Source organism: Stenella coeruleoalba (genome assembly GCF_951394435.1).
Source record: "Stenella coeruleoalba genome assembly, chromosome: 6".
Taxonomy (NCBI): Eukaryota; Metazoa; Chordata; class Mammalia; order Artiodactyla; family Delphinidae; genus Stenella; species Stenella coeruleoalba.
In genome coordinates, this window is record NC_137151.1 from 94987809 (window position 1) to 95015123 (window position 27315).

Consider the following 27315-nt stretch of genomic DNA (forward strand, 5'->3'; position numbering starts at 1 on the left):
GATCGCCCTCCCACGCAGATTTTCCACCTCGCAGCTAAGAATTAAACCCAGACTTCCGATGATCATGGCGCCAAGCACGTCACCTTCTCCCTCTTCCCCCAGCAAAATCCCACCCAAGTCGACCAGATCCCTCAGGAGTGTGTAAGAGCTTCAGGGCGGGGGTGGGGGAGGTGGGAAGGATTCCCTTCCCCAATCGTGGTTGCTTGGGGTTTTGCAATTCAAAAAAACCCCTACTAAACAGATCCTCTCCAGATTCAAAGGAAGCTTCTGTACCAGCAAGACCTGCTCTTTTCCTCGGATGCGTAGACCCAACCCCACTCTTTACCTTGACGCGGCGACTCCTCACCGCAAATTTCCTTTCAAATGCCCTAAAAAGCCCCTAAGGCCCCCAGCCTTTGTGAATAAAGGCCCACCCTCGAAGTGGAAACAGCGCTGCATAGACAGATATGCACAGGCAGCGGGACAGCGAATACAATTGTAAAAGAATGAGTTCTTTCTGGCTTTGCATCCTTTCAAATGTTCAGTACTCCTTTAGCTAAGGAGGGTTACGGTAATGGGTGCTTGAGGGAAGCAGGACACCGATTAGCGCAAAAATATCAATATAGGGGGGTGGTCTTTCCAAATTCCGGCTTTTGTTTGAGTCAGTGAGGGTAGCCCAAGGAGGCCAAGGTCTCCGGTTCTGCGAAAGGTGGGTCCTTCCCAATTCTTTGGGCTACGGACAGGCAGGCGCGGGCCCCAAGAAACAAAGGGGGTTGTTCTGTCCTTCGAGGCTTTACTCGAGTCCCAGAGGAGTCAGAGGCTAAATCACAGAGCTCGGAAGAGTTTGCCAAAGGCTGGACAATACATGCGGCCGCCCTCTCTTAAGCACGCAAATCCCAAGCGTGGACGTCTGGTAGGTGTGTGTGGGTGTGAAGAAGAAAGGCCAGTGCTGTCCATTGCGGGCTGCCGGCCCCGCCGTGCTCTGCCCTCAGCGGCTGCGCTAGGGCCGCGGAGTCCGCCTCAGTTAGCCCTGGAGTGAGGGGCGGGGCCGGGCGGGGCCGCGAGCGCGCAGGCGCAGTGCGGCTTCGTCGCGCCGCTGCAGCCGCCGCCGCCGCCGCCGCCGCCGCTGCGGCCGACGCCCGCGCTGCACCACGGGCCCGAGACAGACTGGGCCGGGAAGAGCCGGAGACTGAGGAGGAGGCGGAGGCGGGGCGACTCCGGTGACCGGGAGCGCCGCAGACTGGCAGCTGCGGCGACTCCCCCCTTTGTGTCTGGTCTGCCCGGAGCCGCTGGAAGTGCTTCCCGGAGGGGCGCGGGGTGTCTGCCGCCTTGCTGCCCACCCCCTCCCCAGCCACCTACATCCGCCCTCCCGCCGCCCCCCACCCTCGGCCCGCGACGCCCGAGCTCCGCCCGGAGCCTAGAGCTGCGGGAAAGCTAGGAGGCGGCGGTGGCGGCGGCGGCGGCGGCGGCGGCGGCGGCTTCCTCGGGAGGGGGGGGTTGTGATTCGCTCAGAGGAGCCATTGACGGGAGAAGACAAGGCTTTCACAGTGGAATTTACCTCAGGCAAGATGGAGCGGCAGCAATAAAAACGAGAGAGAGGAGCGCACCCGGGAGGGCTAGAAGGGGCAGCCTCCCGGCACCTCCCCTCCGCCCGCTGTCTCGGGGAGCTCGGGGCCCAGCCTGAGGACCCCTCCCCTCCCCCGCTTCCCACCGCCCCTCAGCCCTCCCGCCGGGACCTGCCGGACCCTCGTAGGATTGTTCCGCGAAGGCGTGAAGGCCGTGGGTTTGTCCATGGAGGCCAGCACCTTTTTCGATCCAGTTGAGGAAGAGGATTTGCTTTGCTCGAAATTGGAGTAAGGGAAGCACCGAAGCGAAACTTAAAAGGAATCTTGCCCTGCCGGAGCACAGGCGATGCGCCTCGGGCCGCCGGTCGCCGCCGCCCCCCGCCCGGTTTCGCCCTTCCCGGCAGTCGGGAACTTGTGCTGATCCTCGGCGCCCTTCGAATCCCCGCTCCCCACCCCTCGGCACCCTGGATATGTTTTCTACCAGACCTGGATATTTTTTTGATATCGTGAAACTACGAGGGAAATAACTGCGGGGCTTTCTTCTTGTCTCCGTGCTTCTCCCCACAGACATGCCTTCACTTTGGGGGGCCGAGGCACCCTGTCCTGGGCGAATGAACACCCGCAGCCGCAAGGGAGAGAAATGAAGGAAATTTCGGCAGCGGAATGAAAGCTCTGCAGCTCGGTCCTCTCATCTGCCATTTGTCCTTTCAAACTGCATTGTAATACGGGCCGGATAAGACCGACGAGAGCGAGGACTAGCCTCCCGGCCGCGTTTCTCCGCCCTCGTTCACTTTCCGTATTTCTTTTCTCTGCTCTCCTGCTTCTTGGCTGGCCCAGGGATGACTTCGTCGCTGCGGCGGCCCCGGCGGGTGCCCTCGCTGCTGTGGACCGTCCTGCTGGTCAGCGCTGCGGCCGGTGAGTAGCCCAGGGTGGCGCGTCCGGGCCACTTCTGTGGTTGGCGGGGGAGGGAGCCTGCAGAGGCCGAGGCCTGCGCTCGCCTGTCGCAACGCGGCCGCCGATCGCCCGGTACCTGCGCGCCTTTCCCAGTCCTTCCAGGGAACTAACCTTTCACGTTGACGTGTAGTTTCGAATCCCCGCACCTCGTATTCCCCACCACTTCATCCCACCCGCGCCGGGGTTGGGGGGGAGACACATTGGGTGTGGTATCTTAACATTTTTAGCTGTGAGGTAATGCAAGGATTAAAAATAACATTTTAATCACCAGTGAACACTGTCTATTATGAGATCTTTGGAAACAGACCTGTAGATTTTTTTTCTAATATAAAGAAGCGGATTTGGCTTACAGTAAAAAGAACATCAACTGTAGAACGTATACTTGAACCTTATTTTTAGATGTAGATCACTCTTTGAGAATCCATATTACTTTCATTATTCCAAAATGTTCCCGAATGAATTGAATAAATAAATGTTGAGGAAGGCAGAACTGTGAGATGCTTAGTATGCTGTATAATATTGTTAATTGTTATTATCGTTAGTATTATTTTGTTCCGAAGTATGTTAGTAATAATATTTTCATCTTTTCAATCTGGACAGTCGTATTTTATATGCTTTTGGAATTACTGCTGGGCTTAGAAGTATTTTTGGTAGCTTTTCACTTAGTCATCTGGCATCTATTGACTTTCCTGTCATTGAGACAACTTTGACCTCACATCAGACTTCTAGGAGATTTGAGTCCTGAAAGTTCTTTTGACATTTTACTGAAGCTTAAAGGGAAATGGTAGTCATCCTTTCCTTAGAATATTTTGATTTTAGTTCTCAGACACCTTAGGAAAAACCTCGTTTCATTTGCAGTTGCTTTTCAAGCAGTCTTTTGGTGATTTGCTTTTAGAAATTTTGGGGAGTGAATCATACATATAATTCTTAAATTTCGTTTAGGATGGCCAAATAGATTATACATCGAAAAATGAATAAAGGGCAACATAACACCTTTCCAGTTATTTTTTCTTCATAAGTGTAATATTCACTTTCAGTAAATTTTTCATTGCAATGTTAGACACGGACAGTGTTTATTTCCATTTAAAAAGTCTGCATTGGGAAGATACTGAAACAGTTTTTGAACTTTCTTTTGTGCTTTAGATATTGTTGATTAATGTCTATTATGTTTGTGATAGTTGTGTTAACATAATTTGAACTTCTGAATTGAATGTATTTTGACACTGATATTTTAATATTCTTAATCATCACAATTCATTTTGGGGTAAAAGTGAATGATTTTTCTCTGGAGTTCTTTATATTCTTTTAGCTATCTAAGTTCTCTAGTAGTAAGCCATGTGGTCCCTGTATATGAAGAGAGTAAAAGGCGTTAAGTTCAAGCAGTCATTCTAAGAGGAGAAATCTCAGAATTAGACTTGTTAGTGTTCTTTGTTATTCTTGACCTTTTTAGAACATAGATTCTCATTTATTGTTGACAGGCTTATCATTTTGTGATCAGAACTGATAAAATAAGAGAAAGAACAATTGACTTAAAAATAAACTTGATATCTATTTGGTAAATAAAATATTAGAATAATGGCCCTTAAAAGGGATGGATTAAAGTAATCACTGTTTAAAAGTGATTTTAGCCATCTTTTTCTTTACTGTTACATAGCACCAGGTGCCAAAATTTGTGAAATTGGATTTCAGAGCTGTAACAATAATAATAATAGTATTTATTGAGTGCTTGCTCTGCGCCAGCAACTGTCCTAATAGCTTTACATGTATTTTCTCATTTGATTCTCATGACAGTTCTTTACTCCAGGTTCAGTTATGCTCCTTTTATAGAGTGAGTGAAGTATAGAGAGTTTAGATAACTCACCACACAGTCAGTAAATTGTGGCGCTAGAATTACAGTCTGTTCCCTTACCTATCACATTAATGATGACAACAACTTCTCACTCTAATTGGGAACATGAGAGAGTTAGTGTCTTCACCAGATTAGCCTTTGAAAAGAAGCAAGGACCCTTGACAGGATCTTGGTACAGCACTGGTCGCGCAAATGTCATGGTTCTAAATGTGTAAGACTTTGCCTAATATTGGAGTGGCTAGAGCAGTTTCATTAAGTGCAAGGTGGCTAGAGAGGGATTGTGTGAATTTGGGTTATATAGATGCAGTGATATAACTAGACATGTGCAAATGGTACAGCTGAACGGGAAAATAATACTGGAAGACTGATATCACATCTCTCTATGGGGTCGTGGATAATCCTCTATATCTTTTGAGTCCCTCTTTCCCACTTACTCTATTTAGTTCTTGGATTCCTTAATTCTAAGAACAGTTAGTATGCAAAAATTAGAATTTATAAAAAATATGTGCTTGTTTGGTTTATAAATGATTTCTTTTTTTTCTTTTTTTTTATGGTCTGGAACAGGGGCATGAAGCTGAACTTGTTCTTTTTTTTTTTTTTTAATATTTATTTATTTATTTAGGCTGCGCTGGGTCTTAGTTGCAGCACGTGAGATCTTCACTGTGGCATGCGGGATCTAGTTCCCAGACCAGGCATCGAACCTGGGCCCCTTGCATTGGGAGCAGGGAGTCTTACCCACTGGACCACCAGGGAAGTCCCATGAATTCTTAATTTTAATAAAAGGATACAATATAATGTAATACTTAATTTAAAGGTCAGTTTCTGTTTAAAAAAATTTTTTTTTGAAAAAAAAAGGTTGCCAAGCTTTTTATTTAGATTGTAGTGGTTACAGATAACATATCTAATCCTATATCCTGCCCCACCATGTGCTGCCCAATGAGCAGACTTAGCTACTCTTTTCCCTCCAGTCTTAGTTCTTGTGTTCATCCTTCTTGTCCTTCTTGGCATCCTTCTTGGCCTGGGAGGCCAGGGAGCCCATGGTATTTCGAATGGTCTCATTGGGATCCCTACCTGGAAGCTTCTCCAGGACACTGAAGGAATTCAGCGTCCTGCATCATGTCATAAACGTTTTTCTCCTTGGCTGGCTCACATGTGTCCATGGCTCAGTTGTCACCCATGTCAGCTGATTCTACCTAGTCAATGTCAGTTGATTCTTTCTGCATTTGAAATAATTCACTTGACTGGATTTCAGTTTTACATACATCTCTTCAGGAACACACAGATTGTCTACAAAAGCTATCGTGACATGTGGGTTGCTGTAGTGGTGGTATTGGTATTAGTGTGTGTGTGAAATGTGGGGAGAGATGTTTATTCTAGCTTTCCTTCATTAAAGGCCAACTTTCTTTAACAGTGAAGGAGAAGAAGTTGAATATTGGTCTCTGGTGGGTAAATTCTAACTATAAAAGGTACAGAGTAAAGTCAGTATAAATCAGTTAATTTTATAACTGGCCATATCACTTTTTTTTTTAACTGAAGTATAGTTAATTTACAATGTTGTGTTAGTTTTTGTCGTACAGCAAAGTGATTCAGTTATACATATATGCATTCTTTTTCATATTCTTTTCCATTATGGTTTATTACAGAATATTGAATATAGTTCCTGTGCTATACAGTAGGACCTTGTTGTTTATCTATTTTATATATAGTAATTTGTGTCTGCTAATCCCAAACTCCTAATTTATCCCTCCCCCACTGCCTTTCCTCTTTGGTAACCATAAGTTTTCTATGAGTCTGTTTCTGTTTTGTAACAAAGTTCATTTGCATCCTATTTCATATTCCACGTGTAAGTGTTATCATATATTTGTCTTTCTCTTTCTGACTTACTTCAGTTAGTATGATAACCTCTAGGTCTATCCAAGTTGCTGCAAGTGGTGTTATTTCATTCTTTTTTTAAAAAATAAATTTATTTATTTATTTTTGGCTGCGTTGGGTCTTTGTTGCTGCGTGTGGGTTTTCTCTCTAGCTGCGGCGAGCTGGGGGGGGGGGCTACTCTTCGTTGCAGTGTGCAGGCTTCTCATTGCGGTGGCTTCTCTTTGTTGCGAAGCACAGGCTCTAGATGCATGGGCTTCAGTAGTTGTGGCATGTGGGCTCAGTAGTTGTGGCTCGCAGGTTCTAGAGCACAGGCTCAGTAGTTGTGGTGCACGGGCTTAGTTGCTCCACGGCATGTGGGATCTTCCTGGACCAGGGTTCAAACCCGTGTCCTCTGCATTGGCAGGCGGATCTTAACCACTGCGCCACCAGGGAAGTCCCCTCAAATAAATTCTCTTTAAAGAAATTCTTTGTAAGGAACTGGTAGATGTAAGGTACAAGTTTTCTACTATGGCGTGCCTTTAAGAGTCTGTATGATATGTCAAGTTACATAGCAATAAGATGTTAGGGGAATTATTACCAGAAGAGCTAATGTAAAAGTTTACATACATACCTAGAGTCCCAGTGTCCAACACTGTCCATCAACCTTGCCTTGAGCATATTAAGTAACACTTAAACTTCATTACACATATTATCAAGCTATAATACAAAATTAGTGTAATCATTCTCACCTTAAAAGTGTTGACTGTGAAAAAAAAAAAGTGTTGACTGTGGACTTGATGGAAGAATTATGGAACATGATAAAGTATTGTGCCAGAGGTATTGGCCATAATAGTTTTAGATGGAGCTGGATGTTTGGGGGAATAGAAGGATCGTATGCACACATATCTCTTTCTGGCAATTCCTCATCTGTATCTGGAAGGCTAGATGCAGATGGCAATGAGAAATTTCAGTTTGTTAACGCCAGAAGGTCTTCTCGTTTATCTTTCAAGACAGTGTTCCCTTTAAAATTTCAGTGTCAAAAATATACTTAATAATATACCTTCATTCTGTCCCAGCAATTTAAGTGCAAAATAGCGTGATTTAGAGCAAAACATGACTGAACAAAGGACATAGTGTGTCATTTGCATATATGTATATATGTGTATGTATCCAATAATCCAAACCCCTAGTTCTTTCATTTAAATGAGGAAATAGTTGACTTTTCCCAACATTATTGATCTTTCTTCAGTCTTTGCCTTTGTAGACAAGAATAGTCTATGAACCAAGCTATATAATTGTAATAGACACTCTAGGCCAACCTTTTAGGGAAAGCTTTGTTTTTGTATTTTTGTTTTTCTTTGAAAAGTAAAGAGAAAATACTGTTAATCCCATAACTCCAACACTGTATTTTATTTTGGTGTATTTACTTCTAACTTTTAAATAAAGTTGTGTATATTTTTGTGTTGGTGTGATTGTATAATTTATTAATTATATTTCAGACTGTTTTTTGGGCCATGCCATGTGGCATGTGGGGTCTTAGTTCCCCAACCAGGGATCGAATCCGTGCCCCCTGCATTGGGAGTATGGAGTCTTAACCATTGGACCACCAGGGAAGTCTCTACATTTCAAACTTTTAAGCATGGAATAATATGTCACAAACAGTAACTGTGTAATATTCCATTGAGTGTATTTGTTAGTATTTACTTGATTCCTGTTAGGAGATGTTTAGCTTGTCTTGGTTTTCTTCTCTTGATAAAGAGTACCATATTGAATATTTTGTGCATATGTCCTTCTTGTGTTTTGGTTTATTTCTGTATTCTCATCTTGATCTATCAGCAGCATGACTCAGTTTGATCATTTTTTTTTCCTCCTTGAAACACTTGCTTCATTTGTGTTCTAAGATACCACACTCTTGGTTTTCCTTCTGCCTCTCTATCTCCTTTGATAGTTCTTCCTTATGTCCCTCACCTTTAAATGGTTTGTTGTCCCAGGACTCAGTCCTTGGTCCTTTTCTCTGTCTACACTTACTCCTTTGGTGATCTCATCCAGTTTCATGGCTTTAAAAATAACATCTAGAGGCTGAAAAGTTTCAAATTTATTTCCATCCTAAACTTCTTTCCTTGAAATAAAGTTGCGTGTAGCCAGCTGAGTGAGTATTCTGCATCTCTACTTAGATGTCTGATAGTCACCTCAAACTTGGCGTATCCAAAACTGAACTCCTGAGCTTCTTCTGTAGGCCTGTTCCTCCTGTAGTCTTACCCAACTCAGCAAATGGCAGTTCTGTCATTCTAGTTGTTGAGGCCCAAAATTGAATATATCCTGTCTCTTCATTTTTTTTTCCACACTCACATCCAGTCTGATAGAAAAAATTCTTGACTGTACCTTCAAAATATATCTAGTCTGACTACTTACCACCTCCACTGCTACCATGTTAATCTAAAAGCCATCTTCTCTCACTTGTAGCTTTTCAGTAACTTTTGTTTTCTCTAACACTTTTGCTTTATTACATTAACTTTTCAGTATAGTATCCTTAGTCACCCTTCTCAGACTTAAGTCAGATCATCACTTTTTTCTGTTTAAAACTCTCTGATGCCTCTCCATGTCACTCAGAATCACAATCAGAATCTCAGAAACTCACTCAGTCACAAATCATTTAAAATATCCTACACAATCTGGCCCCTACTACTTATGGCTGTATCTGCTGACCTCTGTCTTGTTCAACTTTTATTTGCTTTTAACTTTACAAAGAAGTAAAAATTCAGAAAATCAAATATTTTAAAAGAGGTTAGATTTAAGATACTTTATATAATTTGATAGTGGCTACAGTTAGTGAGTAAATCTGTATTGGGGGAGTAAGGGAGGAGACATGAATATTTCTTAAGCCTTTACTATATCCACTAAATGCCTTACGTATTTACTGTGTTATCTCATTATCCTCTAAATAGACTGATCACTACTATTATTTTTTCCTTATTTTACAGATGAGTAAATGAAGTCCATTATACCTTCAAAGCAAAGCATTAATGTAATATATATAGTGTTAGCCTGCACGTATAAAATACTTGGAATACTTCAAGCATCTGAAAATCTGGCATTTTAATCGTTCAGGAATAATTGCCTAGACTGAACTACTTCTTAGTTATGATTTCTTATTTTGCTATAAATGACAGCAGATTATTTTCAGTTTTGGTTTGGAGTATAGCATTCAAATGTTGGTGGATAGTAAAAATTTTCATAGAAGATTCAAAGCTTAAGTTTTGGAAAGGAACACCAGTTAGATCAGAAGAGAGATGATGACATACTTAGTGGAGGATAAATTTTGTGTTTCCATCTGTTGTTAGTGATTAGAACCCCTAGGGGCCAGTCTAGTGTGAAGAGTAACTTTTTATATTTAGTTACTACCCAAAGGGCCATATCATGGTGACAAGAAAGGCAAGATTAAGAACAGTCAAATAATGTCAGAAAATGAATTTATTCATGTTACTTATGGAAACAGAGTTTTTTTTGTGGGAGATAACTTTTCTGGGATATTTATTTTTTCCTTTTGCTAAACCAGTGTGTTAGCTTGATGAAATGTTATCAAGAATGTTAAACTAAATTCACTTTAGCCTTTATCACCAACTTTTTCCATTTATCTAGCACTTCTCTAGGAATCATTATTTTGTCCATTTACTTAGGTTTATGAGAAATTGTTTTGTTTTGTTTTGTTTTTGCGGTTCACAGGACTCTCACTGCTGTGTGTGGCCTCTCCCGTTGTGGAGCACAGGCTCCAGACCCGCAGGCTCAGCGGCCATGGCTCATGGGCCTAGCCGCTCCGCGGCATGTGGGATCTTCCCGGACCGGGCCACGAACCCATGTCCCCTGCATCGGCAGGCAGACTCTCAACCACTGTGCCACGAGGGAAGCCCGAGAAATTCAGTTTTACTGATTCTTGCTAAGTCCTTTTAAGAGCAAGACAGTACTCTTGGATTTGTACTAAGTCAGATTTGTACACTAAGCGGCTAATAGGCTGCTTCTACTTCTACTTCTACTACTAATAAGTAGTATAAGTAGAAGACTCACTATTTAGTCTCATGGTCTCTCCCAGCCTCTAGGAAATGTGATCTTTCCAAGTATCTGCAAAAGGAATTTGGGAAACAGCACCAATAGTGACTGTAGGAAGTAGTAAGATAAACTTGTATTGACTTTGCTTTGTATTTTAAGACTTGTTTTTGCTTCTAGACTTTATTTCTTTACAAGAATCTTTGTTTTTTTAGAATCCTAAAGTTGTAACACAGAATCATTAAAAAAAATTTTAGGTGATAATGAAGTACAGAAAATAAAAAGACCCATTCCCTCTTTACTTTTTCTATAATCCCATTCCCTAGATGTAACCATTGTTAGTAGTTTGGTGTTTAATCTTTCATACTTTCTTTTTGTATGTACGATAAATAAACATCTGGGTATAACTAGAGTTTGTTTTTTTAGACAAGGTAGAATCATTACGTACTATGTAATACACAGATTTTTGTGATTATTCATGCAGGATAGTTCTGGAAGTAAAATCATTTGTTGAAAGTTTGCACATTTTAAAATTTTGATATGAATTTTCAAATTTCCCCACAAAAGATGGTACTAGTTTTCATTTCCACCAGTAGTATATCAGAATTTCCATTTTCTTATACCTTTTCCAAATATTGTATAATATCAATGTTTTCAATTTTTGCCAAAGCAAAAGCATTGTATTTTGTTTCAGTTTGCAGTGCTTTAATTATTAGTGAAGCCAAGCTTCTTTTTGTATGCTTACTGGCCACTTGCATTTCTCTCAATTACCTGTTCAGGTATCAGATTAATTTTCCTAATGATTTGTTTCTTCTTTTTTTTTTTTTTTTGCGGTACGCGGGCCTCTCACTGTTGTGGTCTCTCCCGTTGCGGAGCACAGGCTCCGGACGCGCAGGCTCAGTGGCCATGGCTCGCGGGCCTAGCCGCTCCGCGGTATGTGGGATCTTCCCGGACCGGGGCACGAACCTGTGTCCCCTGCATCGGCACGCGGACTCTCAACCACTGAACCACCAGGGAAGCCCTGTGATTTGTTTCTTTTTCTTATTGGTTTGAAGGTGATATTAATATAAAAAAATGATTTTATGCAATTAGAATTGTTTATCTTTTCCTTTTTGACGTCTGGGTTTTGTGTTACCTTAGAAAAGCCTTTATTCTGTCTTACAGTAGATGAGTCTATAGGTTTTTTTTTTTAACGTATAGATAATTTAAACCACCTGGAACTATTCTTTGTGTTGTACATATATTAACTCAATAATAATAAGAAGGTAGATTCTCTTATGTATTATCCCCATTTACAGATGAGGAGTTTTAGGCACAGAAAAATTAAGAAACTTGCCCATGGCAACATAGCTAATAAGTGATAGAGGGGGAATATAGACACAGGCAGCTCATGCTCTAAACTGCTGCACTCTACTGCTTCTTATATAGGCAAATTGTCTTTTAATCACTAAATTCCAAGTAGAGAAAGTGTCCTGTTTGGGTAGTGAAAAGCATCATTTAGGGGCAGTTAATTTGGAATATATAAAATGTACTTCTGCTAACTTGTCATAATAGACTTTTTGCTTGTTATGGTAAATAGGTGACTAATATCAATTGCTTAAAATGCCTGAGCATTGGGACCCAGACATTTTAGCTCTCATTTAGAGTCTTAACCTATTATTTTAATTTAAAAGTTTCTAAGAACCCTGGTTGTTTGGGTTTCTAACTTATAAAAGTTGAGGGAGCATCAAATAAATAAATAATATGACTAATATCAATGGCTTAAAATGCCTGAGCATTTATATTCATTTAATGTATTCAGAACAAGTTTGAGTGAGAACCTGTTCTTTTCTTTGCAGCTGGTGTGTGGAAATACATAGCACTAAGTGAAATACTTTTGTCATCCTAGTTTTCCATTCTAGTGGTCATATTTCATAGGAGTAGTACAGATGTAGGAAAGAATAGTGGTAGCAAAAGGTAAAGGGACAGAGTTGGGGGTAGTCTGAGGGAGAAGAGAGAAAAAGTAATTTACTTAATTTCCTCTTTTATTGTCTGTGTTCTCCACCCAAACCGCTGCAGCTTGGTCTGGCCTTATTGCCCTTGCCTTTTATCTCTGTATTGGTGTATGCTAGAAAGCAGCATACCATTCTTTGTGTAAGCTCTTCTAGGTTTGTGAATTCAGACATTTTTAATTTAATTTAGCTTTGATACTGGAAAGTTTGGGAGCTATTACTTAAAGCAAAGAATTATATGTGAAAAGAAAACTCTGAACAATTAAATGACAATATCAGAAGGAAGTTAATACAGTCAGAAGTACTAAAATTACTGTGGGTTGCATTTATCATCCTGTCACTTAAGTGAACTGAGTCCTGAAATCTTTTCAGCCCATTTTACTTATTTAGGTCACTTATTATAGAATTTGTTGTTTAAAAGATAACATCTAGTTAAGGTGTTTGGAGAGAGATTCCTGTGAGATTCAACTGAGTCATGTCCTCAGTAATTATCTTGAGAATTGTGTTGGAGAAGAAGTGAACTTCTGTAGCTAATGAATATTTCATTATTGTTTAAAAGAACCTGTTGTATAAAAGATTTACCAAAAAAAATGTGACATTAATAAAGTAATACTTGGGACCTCCCTGGTGGTCCAGTGGTTGGGACTCTGTGCTCCCACTGCAGGGGGCGCTGGTTCGAACCCTGTTTGGGGAACTAACATGCCACGAGGCACGGCCAAAAAGGAAAAAAAAAGTAATACTTAGATACAAAGAATTATAGTAGATGCTACTGAGAGTAACAACGTAAAATAGCTATTGTTTAATAACCATATTGTCCCTCTTTATGAGTGCCAATTGTGTGTCAAGTACAATGCAGAGTGTTTTTAACATGTTTTTCTCTATCAAAATAGGTAGATATTTTTCCTACTTTAGGATTAAGGAAGCAGATAAACAGAGATTAAGTGCTTTGTTTGATGGTATATACTCCTAATAATAACTTACTACTTTTTTAAAAATAAATTTATTTATTTATTTATTTATGGCTGTGTTGGGTCTTTGTTGCTGTGCGCGGTCTTTCTCTAGTTGTGGCGAGCGGGGGCTACTCTTCATTGCGGTGGCTTCTCCCGTTGCAGAGCACGGGCTCTAGGTGCGCAGGCTTCAGTAGTTGTGGCTCGCGGGGTCTAGAGCAAAGTCTCAGTAGTTGCTCCGCGGCATATGGGATCTTCCTGGACCAGAGCCCGAACCCGTGTCCCCTGCATTGGCAGGCGGATTCCCAACTGCTGCGCCACCAGGGAAGCCCACTTATTACTTATTGAGTTATTTACTGAATACCTCTATATGACAGGCATGCTAAGTTTTTAACTTTATTTCACAGAATCCTTATCCTTTATTTCATAGAATCCTTGTATCAGCTTTGCTGAAATAGATATTTTTTTCATAGATAAGGAAACAGTTGCACAGAGGTTAAAGATATCACCCAAAGCCTTCCACTTAGAAAATGGCAGAACTGGAATTCAAGCCAAGGTTTTCATGATTTCTGAAAGTCTCTGCTCTTAACCATATTTCCTCTCAAGACTTTTTCATTTTTAAGAGAGAATTGATCACACTGAGCTGCCTTTCAACTTTGAAATTCTGTGGATTGTTCTCCGTAAAATAATAAAATTAGGATAGATTATCTTCACACTAGTTGTGTAATAAAAGGTATTCATTGAATATGAATACGCCAACTGTGTTAGGGTATGGAAGAAGTATGGATCACTGTCCCAGTATTGACAGACTTACCCTATTATAGGAGAAGAGCATAAATACAATGGTGTATGCTCAACTACTGGCTGGGTTAAAAAAATCCATATTTGAAGTAAGGTATACAGAATGCATGTAGGCAGTAACAAGAAGGATAGTAATAATTTGGGCAGTGGATAAGTCATTGTGGCTGGAAAGGCATGGCATAGAGCTCACAATTCCTTTGTGGTTGGGCTAAGGGAATTCGTCTTATAATGGTGGTACTCTTTAGAAGAGCAGCCAGGTGGCCAAGGCACAGTGACCAAATGTGTGGTAAACATAGGTGTGAGCCAACTGTAAGGAGCAGGGACAGAGGCTGAGAGGCCCAGTCAAGTGGGCTACACTGTACAAAAAAGAGGAGGGGAAGATTCAGCAGCCTGAGTAGTCCTCTCTCATTCCTGTGGCCACTGAATTTTATATTTGGTTGACGGTCATCCTACTGAGCCCATGGTGGTGGGGTGGAGGTGAAGGCTGAGGTTATTTGGGGCATATATATTCTGTCTTATTTAAGATTGGCTTAAGTGCTGTACTGAGCTCTGAAGACTTGAGATCTGGCTAATAATGGTTTATAATCCTTTGTGGGGAAAGTGTTGTGAGGGGAGTATAGATGATTAAGGAGGTAGCGATCAAAGTAGCAATCCAGAAGAGAGAGACACATGTAAGAGCTCACTGATACTGTTTAGGGTTGCATTTCCCAGCCACATTACTCCTACTACTTTCATTCTTTTAAAAAATTAATTAATTAATTTTTGGCTGTGTTGGGTCTTTGTTGCTGCATGCGGGCTTCCTCTAGTTGCGGCAAGTGGGGGCTAACCTTCATTGTGGTGCATGGGCTTCTCATTGCAGTGGCTCCTCTTGTTGCGGAGCACAGGCTCTAGGTGTGCGGGCTTCAGTAGTTGCAGCGCACAGGCTTAGTTGCTCCGTGGCATGTGGGATCTTCCCGGGCCAGGGCTCGAACCCATGTCCCCAGCATTGGCAGGCAGATTCTTAACCGCTGTGTCACCAGGGAAGCCCTACTTTCATTCTTGACAGTTGGAGTTTTTGGGGTGTCTAGCTACGTTTGCTTTGTTTGACGACGAAATTTAAATCAGGTAAGAGGAAACATTTAAAATGAAAAGCAAGTAGTAAAAGAAAGCAGAGGCTGTCATAAAGAGATATAGGGGGCTTCCCTGGTGGCACAGTGCTTGAGGGTCCACCTCCCAGTGCAGGGGACACAGGTTTGAGCCCTGGTCTGGGAAGATCCCACATGCCACGGAGTAAGTAAACTCGTGTGCCACAATTACTGAGCCTGCGCTCTAGAGCCCACGAGCCAGAACTACTGAAGCCCGTGTGCCTAGAGCCTGTGCTCCGCAACAAGAGAAGCCACCGCAATGAGAAGCCCGCGCACTGCAACGAAGAGTAGCCTACGCTCACTGCAACTAGAGAAAGCCCTTGCGCAGCAACTAAGACCCAATGCAGCTAAAAATAAATAAAATAAATAAATTTATTTAAAAAAAAAAGAGATATAGGAAAAGAAGCCCCATTTTAACCCTTAGGTAATGTATTATATGATATATATTCAGTGATTCATCAGAGGTATTGTATGCTTGATTTTGTTTTGCTTTTTAATAGATTCAATATATTTCCTTGATAGGAGTGCCTTATAGTTTTCTTGAGCAAGAAAGTTTTATTGATACTTTAAATCTTTAGTATACTAAGTGTGGGAGTGTTAATGAGTAACATGTGCCCTAAAAAAATACTGTTTCACTAAACCTAAGAACATTTGATCTATAATTTTGTTTAAGCAGATTACAGTAGTAAAGAGAAAATGATTCTCTGGTTTTAATGTTTTATGATGACATTTCTAGAGAGAAAAGTATCGATAATTTAAATTCAGAATTCATATTGCATCTTCAGAGATTTTCTTTACATTGTTTTTGGGGAAATGATTCATTCAGCTCTTTTCTAATTACGTGTGAAAAAAACCTGGCTACTAAAATAAAAGGGCTATATGTGAAGCAAATTATATGCTGTAATGCCTCTTATGTTGCCAAGTACACTTAATGAATGAGGCAGGGAGGCCATTTAGCCATCCAGGGAGGCAACTCAGCCTAGTGCTTTTCTATAGGTCAACTGTTAAAATAAGTTTAAAGACATAAGTTTAAGGAGAAGGCAAGTTTGTAACACTCCTGAAATGAGCCAAGATAAAATATTCACCTGCTGATTTTTGAATATTCTTATGGTTTTCTCATGTCTTCTGGCATTTGAACACTGTTTAGTAGTGTTGAAAGGAGATGTTGAGCAAAATATGCAGGAGACCTTGCATTCTGTAATCTAGCTTATACATGTTGTATTTATGAAGATTAGGTTAGGTTAAGAGAATATAGTATCTTGTAACCATGAACAAGGCATCTGGATTTCTGCCTCTAATGGCACTTACTTGTTGAGAAGACAGATCATAAATAAGAAGTAAATACATAAATGCACAAGATAGAGATTATGATAAATGTCACGGGGTTAAGGTGTTAGAGGGTTAAGGTGGTCAGTGGAGCCTTCCTTACAAGGTGACATCTGAAGAATTAAAATGAGGCAGATTTGTGAATAATTGCAGGAAGAGGAACAGAAAGCACAAAGGCTGGAAGGTGGGAAAGAGCTTGGTATTTTACAGGATCAAAAAGGAGACTGGTGTGGCCTATAGTAACTTAGGGAGAGAGATGCATGACGGGGTTAGATAGGCAAGCAGGAGTCAAATCTTGTGGGGCCTTTTAGGCCATGGTAGAAAGATGAAGAGTTTAAATTTTAGTTTAGGAAAATGGGGAATGCTGTTGAAAGATTTTAAACGGAGTAAATTCATTATCTAATTTTCATTTTTCAGTGGTGACTTTGGCTTGTATGTGGAGAAGGATTAGAGAGGAGCCAAGGAGAAATAGGAAGCCTGGTTAGGCAGTTGTGGTAGTCAAGATGGACAAGGGAGGTGGCAGGTTGGATTTTTCTCCCTGGTACTGTCAAATAACATTTTGGTATCATTACACACCTCCTTCTGTGATATACTGTTTTTTAAATAGCAAGGACTATTTCTTGGGTTTAGAATGTACAGTTGAATTAGTTTTAAAAATCTGTTTCCTTCAAATGTTTATTTTAGAGATCTGTTATTTAATATTTTCAGTAAGCGCTACAAATATGTATTAGTATTATCTGTATTTTTCATTTATTGGAAAAAAATGTAAACATGGGAAGTATTTTGCCTCAAAATAATTCAAAGAATAGGGCTAGAGTCCATCTCCCTGGACTCCCTTCATGATGCAGAGAATACAGACTATAAGAATAATTCCTGGTCATACAGCCCTTGTAGATCAGGACTTTCCTGTTTGTCCTGTTCTTAAAAAGATTATTGCAATGTTTGAAGACTTGGGTCATATCTCATTTGTATTCTCATTTAACGTACATGTAATCTTTCTTTTCCCACATAGGCACATATTCAGTATTTCACTTTGAGATTTTTGTTGTTTTTTGTTGATATTCTTCTTTCCCCCCCATTATCACAAGGAAATGCTTATTCATATATCCCGAATCGTTTTTGGCCAGGGTAACTGTTTTTCATTCTTGGTTACTTTCAAATAATATTAGAGGCTGCTAGTTTTCATACTTGGACTCCAGAATAAAGTTGACATGACTGCAGTCTCTAATGTCTCATCAGTTTTTTCCTAAACTGACCTTAAATTATGAGCAATAACAGAGTTTGACCAATGATTTTTTTTTTTTGTAGTAGAGTGAAAACTCCATAAGGCAACATAATAATGGGGGGCAGAATTAGGGTAGAATTTAAATGGGGTAAAGATTTTACAGCTAACTGCCAGAAGACCTGATATAACTGGCAGAGTCTATTTTCCTAATCTGATACTTCAGCAGCAGAAGTTTTACAGTTAACTATTTTAATTTGTAGATATTAAAATACAATATCTGGGAAGTATTTCATTGTATATATGTACTATATCTTCTTTATCCATTTATCTGTTGATGGACTCTTAGGTTGCTTCTGTGTCTTGGCAATTGTAAATAATGCTATGATATTGGGGTTCATGTGTCTTTTTGAATTAGTGTTTTTGTTTTTTTCAGATATATACTGAGGAATGGAATTGCTGGATCATGTGATAGTTCTATTTTTAGTGTTTTGAGAAACCTCCATACTGTTTTCCACAGCGGCTGTACCAATTTACATTCCCAACAGTAGTGTACGAGGGTTCCCTTTTCTCCACATCCTCCCTAACATTTGTTGTTTGTGTTCATTCTGACAGGTGTGAGGTGATACCTCATTGTAGTCTTGATTTGCATTTCCCCGATGATTAGCGATTTTGAGCATCTTTTCATGTACCTTTTGGCCATCTCTATTTCCTTCTGGGAAACATGTCTGTTCACATTTTCTGCCCTTTTTCTTTTTTTTTTGGCTGTGTTGGGTCTTTGTTGTTGTGCGTGGGCTTTCTCTAGTTGCGGCGAACGGGGGCTACTCTTTGTTGCGGTGCGTGGGCTTTTCATTGTGGTGGCTTCTCTTGTTGTGGAGTACGGGCTCTAGGCATGCGGGCTTCAGTAGTTGTGGCTTGCGGTCTCTAGAGCACAAGCTCAGTAGTTGTGGCGCACGGGCTTAGTTGCTCCGCGGCATGTGGGATCTTCCTGGGCCAGGGCTCGAACCCGTGTCCCCTGCATTGGCAGGAGGATTCTCAACCACTGTACCACCAGGGAAGCCCTCTGCCCATTTTTTAATGACAGAGGGTCTTTTTTTTTTTTGGTACTGAGTTGTATGAGCTGTTTATATATTTTGGATATTAACCTCATATTAGTCATATTATTTGCAAATATTTTCTCCCATTCAGTAGGTTCTTTTTGTTTTGTCAGTGGTTTCCTTTGCTGTGAAAAAGCTTTTAAGTTTAATTAGGTACCATTTGTTGAATTTTGCTTTTATTTTCTTTGCTTTAGGAGACAGATCTAAAACAGTATTGTTATGATTTACATCAAACAGTGTTTTGCCAATTTTTTTTCTCAGAGTTTTATGGTTTCCTGTCTTACATTTAGGTCTTTAATACATTTTGAGTTTATTTTTGTAAATGGTGTTAAAGACTGTTCTAATTTCATTCTTTTACATGTAGCTGTCCATTTTTCCCAGCACCATTTATTGAAGAGACTGTCTTTTTCCCATTGTGTATATATATATATATTTTTTAGTGGTACGCGGGCCTCTCACTGTTGTGGCCTCTCCCATTGTGGAGCACATGCTCCGGACGCGCAGGCTCAGCGGCCATGGCTCACGGGCCCAGCCGCTCTGCGGCATGTGGGATCTTCCCGGACCGGGGCACGAACCTGTGTGCCTTGCATCGGCAGGCGGACTCTCAACCACTGCGCCACCAGGGAAGCCCCCCCTTGTATATTTTTACCTCCTTTGTTGTAGATTAATTGGCCATAAGTGCATGGGTTTATTTCTGGGCTCTCTATCCTGTTCCATTGATCTCTGTGTCTGTTTGTGTCAGTATCATACTGTTTTGATTATTGTAGCTTTGTAGTATAGTCTGAAATCAGGGATCATGATTCCCTCAGCTCTGTTCTTCTTTCTCAAGATTGTTTTGGCTTGTCCAGTCTCTATGAACTTTTCTCTTTTGAACCTATTTGTATTACAATAATAGTATTTATGTTAAAGATGGGATTTTTATTTATTTTTTTGGCTGTGTTGTGTCTTTGTTGCTGCATGTGGGCTTTCTCTAGTTGCGTTGAGTGGGGGCTACTCTTCGTTGCAGTGTGCGGGTTTCTCTCTGTGGTGGCTTCTCTTGTTGAGGAACACAGGCTCTAGGCACGCAGGCTTCAGTAGTTGTGGCGCGCAGGCTCAGTACTTGTGGCTCGCTGGCTCTAGAGTGCAGGCTCAGTAGTTGTGGTGCACAGGCTCAGTTGCTCCACGGCAGTTTTTTTTTTTTTTGGCTGTGTTAGATCTTTATTGGTGTGTGCGGGATTTCTCTAGTTGGGGTGAGTAGGGGCTACTCTTCGTTGTGATGTGCAGTCGTCTCATTGCGGTGGCTTCTCTTATTGTGGAGCAGAGGCTCTAGGCGCACAGGCTTCAGTAGTTGTGGTGTGCGGGCTCAGTAGTTGTGGCTCACGGGCTCTGGAGCGCAGGCTCAGTAGTTGTGGTGCACGGGCTTAGCTGCTCTGTGTCATGTGGGATTTTCCCAGTCTGGGGATCGAACCCATGTCCCCTGCATTGGCAGGTGGATTCTTAACCACTGCGCCACTGGGGAAGCCCTGGGCAGGCAGATTCTTAACCATTGAGCCACCAGGGAAGTCCTAAAAGATAGGATTTAATTTCAATTATCTGCAAAAGTATATTCTTATACATAACCTTAATATATAATATTTACAACTAAGATGGGGAAGACAGTTAAAGTGATATAAAGTTAATCTTTATCAGGGTTGATCTTGAATATTTAAAATTTATTTTTACCAGAGTAATATTAGAGGAAATAGCCATCACTTAAAACACTTAAAATTAAAAGAAGATTTTTGATGAGTAGTAGGTGTGTATCATTTAAAATAACACGAACCTATGTATTTTGGAATTTTTTTTTTTCTTTGGCTCCACCATGTGGCATGTGGGATCTTAGTTCCCTGACCAGGGATCGAACCTGCACCCCCTGCTTTGGAAGCACGGAGTCTTAACCACTGGACCACTAGGGAAGTCCTATGTATCTTTGAATTTTAAGTTATTTATTTATTTATTTTTAACATCTTTATTGGGGTATAATTGCTTTACAATGGTATGTTAGTTTCTGCTTTATAACAAAGTGAATCAGTTATACATATACATATGTTCCCATATCTCTTCCCTCTTGCGTCTCCCTCTCTCCCACCTTCCCTATCCCACCCCTCCAGGCAGTCACAAAGCACCGAGCTGATCTCCCTGTGCTATGCAGCTGCTTCTCACTAGCTATCTACCTTACGTTTGGTAGTGTATATATGTCCATGCCTCTCTCTCGTTTTGTCACAGCTCACCCTTCCCCCTCCCCATATCCGCAAGTCCGTTCTCTAGTAGGCCTGAGTCTTTATTCCTGTCTTACCCCTAGGTTCTTCATGACATTTTTTTTTCCTTAAATTCCATATATATGTGTTAGCATACGGTATTTGTCTTTCTCTTTCTGACTTACTTCACTCTGTATGACAGACTCTCTAGGTCTATCCATCTCATTACAAATAGCTCAATTTTGTTTCTTTTTATGGCTGAGTAATATTCCATTGTATATATGTGCCACATCTTCTTTATCCATTCATCCGATGATGGGCACTTAGGTTGTTTCCATCTCCAGGCTATTGTAAATAGAGCTGCAATGAACATTTTGGTACATGACTCTTTGAATTATGGTTTTCTCAGGGTATATGCCCAGTAGTGGGATTGCTGGGTCATATGGTAGTTCTATTTGTAGTTTTTTAAGGAACTTCCATACTGTTCTCCATAGTGGCTGTACCAGTTCACATTCCCACCAGCAGTGAAGTTATTTTTGTAATAGATGTGGATTTTAAATTCAGTAACCAACTGAATTTGATAAACCATCTTTGCCGGATTAGTGTAAGAAGTTTGCAGTATTGCGCCATGCCATCAGTTTTCACTTTCTCCTTTTCTTCTTTAGATTTTTCTACTCGCTTTAATTAAAATTAACCATCCAAAAGGGAAAAAGCTTTTTTCTGCTACATATGTTATAAATTAGAATTAAATATTAGATTCTAGAAAATAACATATTAGCTATCATTTTTTGAGTACTTAATGTGTGTGAGGCATTGTGCCAATTTTATGTTTTTAAATCTTTTCAACCCCTATGAAGTACAGAGTTTGTTGACCCTGTTTGTTTATTTATTTATTTATACATACATACATACATACCACAGGCTTAGAAAAGTTAAGTAAATCTCCATGGTAATTTAGCTAGTGGTAGTACTGGGATTTGAATTCAGGTAGTCTGTAATTTCTGAGCTCATCCTGTCATTGACAGCATGTAACTCTTCTTGTTTCTTTGGTTGCTCTTATCAAAGGTCTAAGAATCTTAAGTTGAAGGAACCAGTACTTGGTTCTGATGGCTCAATAGTACTGTCTTATGCTCAAGACCTGGCAATAATAATTTTGCCTTTCTTGCAGGAAAATGCCTGTCAAAGAAAGGAAATAAATGAATTGGGTCTGTTTTCTGGAGAATAGCAGGGTCACATACAGATTTTTTTAAAAATGCATTTATAATGCCCAGGATAATTTAAAAATGAAAAGTTGGTATCCAAACTGCCAAGAATTAATAAAGTATATGAAATAACTCAGAGAAACACATCCTTGCTTCTTTGAAAGGAAATGTAACTAATTTTTTTTTAATTTATTTTATTTTTGGCTGCATTGGGTCTTCATTGCTGCGGGCGGGCTTTCTCTAGTTGTTGCGGTGTGCGGGCTTCTCACTGTGATGGCTTCTCCTGTTGTGGAGCACAGGCTCTAGGTGTGTGGGCTGCAGTAGTTGTGGCTCGCAGGCTCTAGAGCACAGGCTCAGTAGTTGTGGCACACAGGCTTAGTTGCTCCGTGGCATGTGGGATCTTCCCGGACCAGGGTTCAAACCCTGGTCCGCTGCATTTGCAGGCGGATTCTTAACCACTGTGCCACCAGGGAAGCCTGTAACTAATTTTTTTACTGAAACATTCACTTCATAAATGAGACTCAGGCTTGGATTGTAGTGGTTTTAATTTTTAAAGTTTCTTTTTTGAAAAGGGAGTAAAGATTGTTTCATTTTCAGATATTAAAATTGCCTAAATATGGACTTATAAGAAATACTTCAAGGCGCTTTCTCTAAAGTGACTCTACTTCTGTATGTTTTCAAAATTATATAGTTAAAAATTTAGGGGGCTTCTCTGGTGGCGCAGTGGTTGAGAGTCCGCCTGCTGATGCAGGGGACACGGGTTCATGCCCGGCTCCGGGAATATCCCACATGCCGCGGAGCAGCTGGGCCCGTGAGCCATGGCCGCTGAGCCTGCGCGTCTGGAGCCTGTGCTCTGCAGCGGGAGAGGCCACAACAGTGAGAGGCCCGTGTACTGCAAAAAGAAAAAAAAAAAAAAAATTCAGCAATTTAAAAATTACTGAGGATGATTTATGGGATATGCTTAATTTACGTATGTTTTTCTCATAGTGTTTTTCTCTCTGTTAGTTGATTGTCCCAGTTCTTTGGTTAAAAAGGAAATAAGTGATTTAGAATGCCTAGGTTTTCCTACAATATCTTTGAAAGTCTATAATGATATTGCTTATCATAGAAAAAATGGAATAGTTGAGTAAAAAACATTTATCCCAGCTTGTAAAATTTTTAGATTTTCTAGGCCACAGGCCATATTTTTGTTAGTACACAATATTTTAGCTGCTGAATATGTAGTAAGACTCAGATTTGAGGAGTTTATCTTAATTATTGTCTTCTATAATAGCAAAAATTAAAAGTCATTACTAGATTTGATATACTCATTTTTAGGATTAGTTGATATTAAGCATTGATATATTAAGAAACGTTGATATTTGAAGGAAAATTACACACACAATTATAATACAAAAGATGTGTTTCGCAGATTTCATGATTTTCTTTGGCATGTCAGATAAATTGGGTATCTAATTTGTTTGTTTCCGCAGTAGTGCATCTGAAACTTAAAAGGTATTTTAGTTCAAGTATTATTTTATTTGTTTGATACAAAGTGAGTCTTATGTAAGAGTTAGTTAACTGTTTCAGAGATAATAAATAAATAGAAAGAATGATTTGTTTATTCTCTTTAGTTTTTATGTTAATTTCCTACAAAATTAGTACTATGTCAGATCTTTTTCTTTTTAAAATTATTATTAATTTATTTATTTATGGCTGCATTGGTTCTTCATTGCTGTGCGTGGGCTTTCTCTAGTTGCGGCGAGCGGGGCCTCCTCTTCCCTGCGGTGTGTGGGCTTCTCACTGCAATGGCTTCTCTTGTTGTGGAGCACGGGCTCTAGGCACACAGGCTCAGTAGTTGTGGCTCACAGGCTCTAGAGCACAGGCTCAGTAGTTGTGGCGCACAGGCTTAGCTGCTCCGCGGCATGTGGGATCTTCCCAGACCAGGGCTCGAACCTGTGTCCCCTGCATTGGCAGGCGGATTCTTAACCACTGCGCCACCAGGGAAGTCCCTATGTCAGCTCTTTAGTTAGCATTAACTTTCTTCTTTTCTTTTGATACTTTCTAAATGAAACAGTAATCTTTTCTGGAGTTAGGCTGTTAGCATTACAGTATTTAAAAAGAAAATGTTCAGAAAAAAGTACTTTGAAAAAGAAAAATCTCTTTCTTAGTTTATTTCTGACAGGTATGGATACACGAATAGACAGCTTCTACAATTAACATGAGGTATTGTTAGGACAGTTTGATTAGACATAAGCTAATTGGTCTCTGAGATAATTTCTTTTTTTTAAATATTGTTTTGCATATTTAAAAAAATATTTATTTATTTGGCTGTGTCGGGTCTTTGTTGCGGCATGTGGGCTTTTTGTTGCGGCACGCGGGCTTCTCTGTAGTTGTGGTGTGCCGGTTTTCTCTTCTGTAGTTGTGGCGTGGGTTTCAGAGCGCGTAGGCTCTGTAGTTTGCACGTGCGGGCTCTCTAGTTGAGGCGCCCGAGGTCAGTAGTTGGGGTGCGCCGGCTTAGTTGCCCCACGACATGTGGGATCTTAGTTCCCCGACCAGGTATCAGACTCGCGTCTCCTGCATTGGAAGATGGATTCTTTATCGCTGGATCACCAGAGAAGTCCCTCTGAGATAATTTCTATCCTTTAGATCTGAAATGGTCTCTCAAAAAAAAAAAAAAAAAAGCCACACAAACACACACATTTTATTATTATTATTTTAAACACACATTTTAAAGTCAAAATCAAATTTAAGAGGACCAAAATGAATTGTTTATTTATTTATATTTTTGGCCATGCTGCGCAGCTTGTGGGAATCCCAATTCCCCAATCAGGGATCGAACCCATGTTCCTTGCATTGGCAGGCGGATTCTTAACCACTGCACCACCAGGGAAGCCCACCAATTCTTTTTATTGTGGTAAAATACACATAACATAAAAGTTACCATCTTAACCATTTCAAAGTGTACAGTTCAGGTGTATTAAATATATTCAGAATGTTGTGCAGCTATCACCACCATTCATCTCCATAACTCCTTTCATCCAGTAAAACTGAAACCAGCTGTACTCTATGCCCATTAAACAGTAACTCCCCTCTCCCTAGTCTCTGGCAACCACGATTTCACTCTCTCTCTATGATTTTGACTACTCTAGGTCCCGTATACAAGTGGAATCATACAGTATGTGTCTTTTTGTGACTGGTTTATTTCACTTAGCCTAATATTCTCAAGGATCATCCATGTTGTAGCATATATTAGAATTTTCTTCCTTTTTAAGGTGTTTAGTAATTTTTTTGATACTGAAAGTAATATATAAACCTCAGAATTCTTAGTCTTATTTGCCATCTGCCTTCCACATATTCCAGAAGAGTAGTAGTTTATTTGTGTCTTCCTTCAGGGGGGCACAGACGCTCCATTTAGGGACTTGGCCTGATGCCTATTTGGTTCAGTAATTACTAGTGGTGAGATGTTCCCACGGTTTGATAAGTTTGACTTTTTTTTTTTTGTGGTACGCAGGCCTCTCACTGTTGTGGCCTCTCCCATTAAGGAGCACAGGCTGCTGCACAGGCTTAGTGGCCATGGCTCACGGGCCCAGCCGCTCCGCGGCATGTGGGATCTTCCCGGAACGGGGCACGAACCCATGTCCCCTGCATCGGCAGGCGGACTCTCAACCACTGCGCCGTCAGGGAAGCCTGATAAGTTTGACTTTTGACTTGACTTCAAGTTTGAAGACAATATCATACACCATGCTCACTGTATGCTCAGTACCTAGATGAAGAGAGCGGCAGAGTTCAATAGAAGATAGCAGACTCCTTCGAAGTTCTAAACAAAAAGGATTTCAGCTATAATCATTTGCCATATCACTGCTATTTTGAACTGTCTTTTGCAACTTGCTGTTTGTCCAGCTAAACTTCTGTGTTCAGTGAAAGCTATTGCATTTTCAGTTGCCATCAAGCCAGTCCTTTTTATTTTGCTCATAGTTCCCAGAATCAGTTAACTACTGCAGTTTGAAGTGTTGGCTTGAAAGTATCCATAGGTATCCTGGTCTCGTAATAGTAATACTCTCTGATATGCATTTTTTCTTTAGCCTACCGTGCACTGATTCCTTGGATATTCTGCTGACATGAAGCGTTTCGGGACTAATGACCCTCACTGCACTAGTGGAGGGGACTGCTCTTTTAGGTCTAGCTATTAGTGACGTTGGCAATAAGTTTTTTTTTTTTTTGCGGTACGCGAGCCTTTCACTGCTGTGGCCTCTCCCGCCGTGGAGCACAGGCTCCGGATGCACAGGCCCAGTGGCCACGGCTCATGGGCCCAGCCGCTCCACGGCACGCGGGATCCTCCCGGACCGGGGTACGAACCCGCGCCCCCTGCATTGGCAGGCGAACTCCCAACCACTGCGCCACCAGGGAAGCCCAATAACAATTTTTTTAAGCTTTTTATTTTGAAATTATTTAAGACTTATAAAAAGTTGTAGGAATGATACAAAGGATTCCTGTATGTATGGGGAAGAATTCCTAGCTTCCCCAAATGTTAATATTTTACTACATTTGCTTTATTGTTTTCTCTATATGTTCGTATTGTCTTGTTCTGAAACACTTGAGAGTAAATTGTAGACATGATGATCCCCAAAATATGTCAGTGTATTTCCTAAAAAATGAAGATATTTTCTTGTATAACCACAACACAGTTATCAAAATCAGGAAATTAACATTGGTACAATACCTCTTCCTAATCCAGAGGCCTTAAAATATCATTAATTGTTTTAATAATGTCCATTATTGCCAAAGAGAAAATTTTTCTGGTCCAGGAGACAAATCCAGGATCATGCATTACATTTAGTTGTTTTGTGTATTTTATACTCCTTTAATCTCTGACAGTTCCTCAGTCTTTGTCTTTTATGACCTTGACATTTTTGAAGAGTACAGGTCAGTTATTTTGTAGAATATCCCTCATTTTGAATTTATCTGGTGTTTTCTTCATGACTAGAGTTGGGTAATCATTTTTTAGCAGAAATGCTACAGAAGTAATTTGGGTTGTGCTATCCTAGCCCATCCTATTGGGGACACATGATGTCAATTTGCCTCATTACTGTTTTTTTTCCTTTTTTAATAAATTTTATTTATTTATTTATTTATGGCTGCATTGGGTCTTAGTTGCTGGGCGCGGGCTT

The 27315-nt window shown here is 40.6% G+C and overlaps 1 protein-coding gene across 1 annotated transcript in view; it reads left to right on the forward strand.

Moving 5' to 3' along the window:
• The first annotated feature begins 981 nt into the window (after positions 1–981).
• Positions 982–27315, forward strand: part of BMPR2 (bone morphogenetic protein receptor type 2) — a 201486-nt gene continuing 175152 nt past the window's right edge. Inside the window, exon 1 of the mRNA XM_079925207.1 lies at positions 982–2459. Coding sequence (XP_079781333.1) covers positions 2384–2459 — 76 coding nt within the window. The 5' untranslated portion in view covers positions 982–2383. The remainder of the gene's footprint in view (positions 2460–27315) is intronic.